At 47.7% G+C, this 1843-nt stretch overlaps 1 protein-coding gene across 1 annotated transcript in view; it reads left to right on the top strand.

The window, feature by feature from the left end:
- The window catches only part of LOC109377219 (pulmonary surfactant-associated protein A-like), a 4312-nt gene extending 2717 nt beyond the window's left edge, over nt 1-1595 (top strand). Inside the window, exon 3 of the mRNA XM_019633495.1 lies at nt 2-1595. Coding sequence (XP_019489040.1) covers nt 2-391 — 390 coding nt within the window. The 3' untranslated portion in view covers nt 392-1595. The remainder of the gene's footprint in view (nt 1) is intronic.
- The last annotated feature ends 248 nt before the right edge of the window (nt 1596-1843 follow it).

The raw sequence follows: 1843 nt of genomic DNA, 5'->3' as shown, positions 1-1843 counted from the left end.
TCCTCTGCTCTCAGTTCTCAGTTTGCAGGGGTCCATGCTGGCAGTGGGAGAGAAGGTCTTCTCCACCAATGGGAAGTCGGTCAATTTTGATGCCATTAGAGAGTCATGTGCCAGAGCAGGAGGCCACATCGCTGTCCCAAGGACTCCAGAGGAGAATGAGGCCATTGCAAGCATTGTGAAGAAGCACAACACTTATACCTACCTGGGCCTGGCCGAGGGCTCCACCCCAGGAGACTTCTACTACCTGGATGGGGCCCCTGTGAATTACACCAACTGGTACCCAGGGGAGCCGGGGGGTCAGGGTAAAGATAAATGTGTGGAGATGTACACAGATGGGAAGTGGAATGACAAGAACTGTCAGCAGTACCGGCTGGCCATCTGTGAGTTTTGAACAGGCACCAAGGCCACAGGGTAGATATGGTCCTGCCTTGCCTTTCAGCCTCCATCCTGCGGATCCACCTGAGCTATGAAATACAATAATGCTTTCCACCAATTTTATTTGTGGCTATTCCAGTTGGAGGCATTCTTAGCCACTCCACCACCAAAGGGGCCCTGACTCCTTTGCATGATTACTAATTCATCTGACCCGCCCCCTGGAGCCCCTTCTCTGCATTACACCCTAGGCAGCCAATTCTAACTGCCCTTTGACAAGACATGAAGACTTCTTTCTTCCTCTTATTGTCCACTTCATTTATAGATGGCAACAGTGAAGTTCTGGAATTGAAGGTCCCTACATAATCACACAGAGGGGGCCTGTTTCCAAGACCCCTCTACTCTTTCTCTGCAACCCAATGCCTGCCCAATCTCATCAAGGTATAGCAGTTCTGGCCAAGCATAATGATAGAAACAGGTGGACTTCTGGGAAATTCCAAATGTATGAAGCCAAGGGCGCATTTGTGATTATCTGGCAACCTGGGGCCTCTGGGGACACATCTGGACATTCTCCCCATGAGATCAGAAGTCCAGCTGGTCCCCAACCTAGAGGCCAACCCAACTACAATGATTGGCATGTATTATTCACTTCCTTGAGTTCTGGGCTGCCAAATAGCTCCCTGACCTAAAAGTAGCTAGCCTGTTCCTCTAGGGACGATCTCACCAACCAGCCCAGATATAACTCAAGTAACTTCCTGCTGATGGACACATCCCCATACCACTTCAGATCTCAGTAAAGTGTTCCCACCACTGACTATTTATCGAGCACATGCTCTGTACCAGGCACCTTGACAAGCACTTCTAATACGTCTTATACAATATGATTTAATCTTTACACAATGCCAAGGGACTATCATTACTTTCCCTGGTTTTCATATGAGAACATTGAAACTTAGAGAAGGTAAATGCTCGACTTTTATTATACAGAGCAAGTGGCAGAGACTGGATTCAAACCCATCTACCTGAACCTGAAGCTCATGCTCATAACCACCCTACCCTCTCACTGAACAGAGATGATTTAAGGGTAATAAATCATGCACGTGTTAACATTAGTTTCCATTGCTTTGGTTTCAAGAAACATCACATTTCTGTAATTGTATGGATCTGTTGGACCCTAGCTCAGAGCTCCCACTTACTTAAAAAAAGGAAAATTCAATCTCAGATTATGCTTCTTTTGTTTCATGGGAGGGACTGCCTGCCCCCCACCCTCAGATTGTATGGGCAAATGGGGAGCTACAGACAACATCTGGAAGAACATCTGGAAGAACATCCGTGTTGATGGCTGGCATTAAGATTACTCCTGCTCCAAGTCCACGTGGTCCATTTATGGGTGGTGATGTCATGCCTCCCATTCCCCACTCAGCCACCTGGATGTTTTCCATAGTCAGGGCTCTGTCCCAGGCCTCTGTGA

This window comes from Hipposideros armiger, unplaced genomic scaffold (genome assembly GCF_001890085.2).
Source record: "Hipposideros armiger isolate ML-2016 unplaced genomic scaffold, ASM189008v1 scaffold_1323, whole genome shotgun sequence".
Classification (NCBI taxonomy): Eukaryota; Metazoa; Chordata; class Mammalia; order Chiroptera; family Hipposideridae; genus Hipposideros; species Hipposideros armiger.
This window is presented reverse-complemented; position numbering and strand designations above follow the sequence as displayed.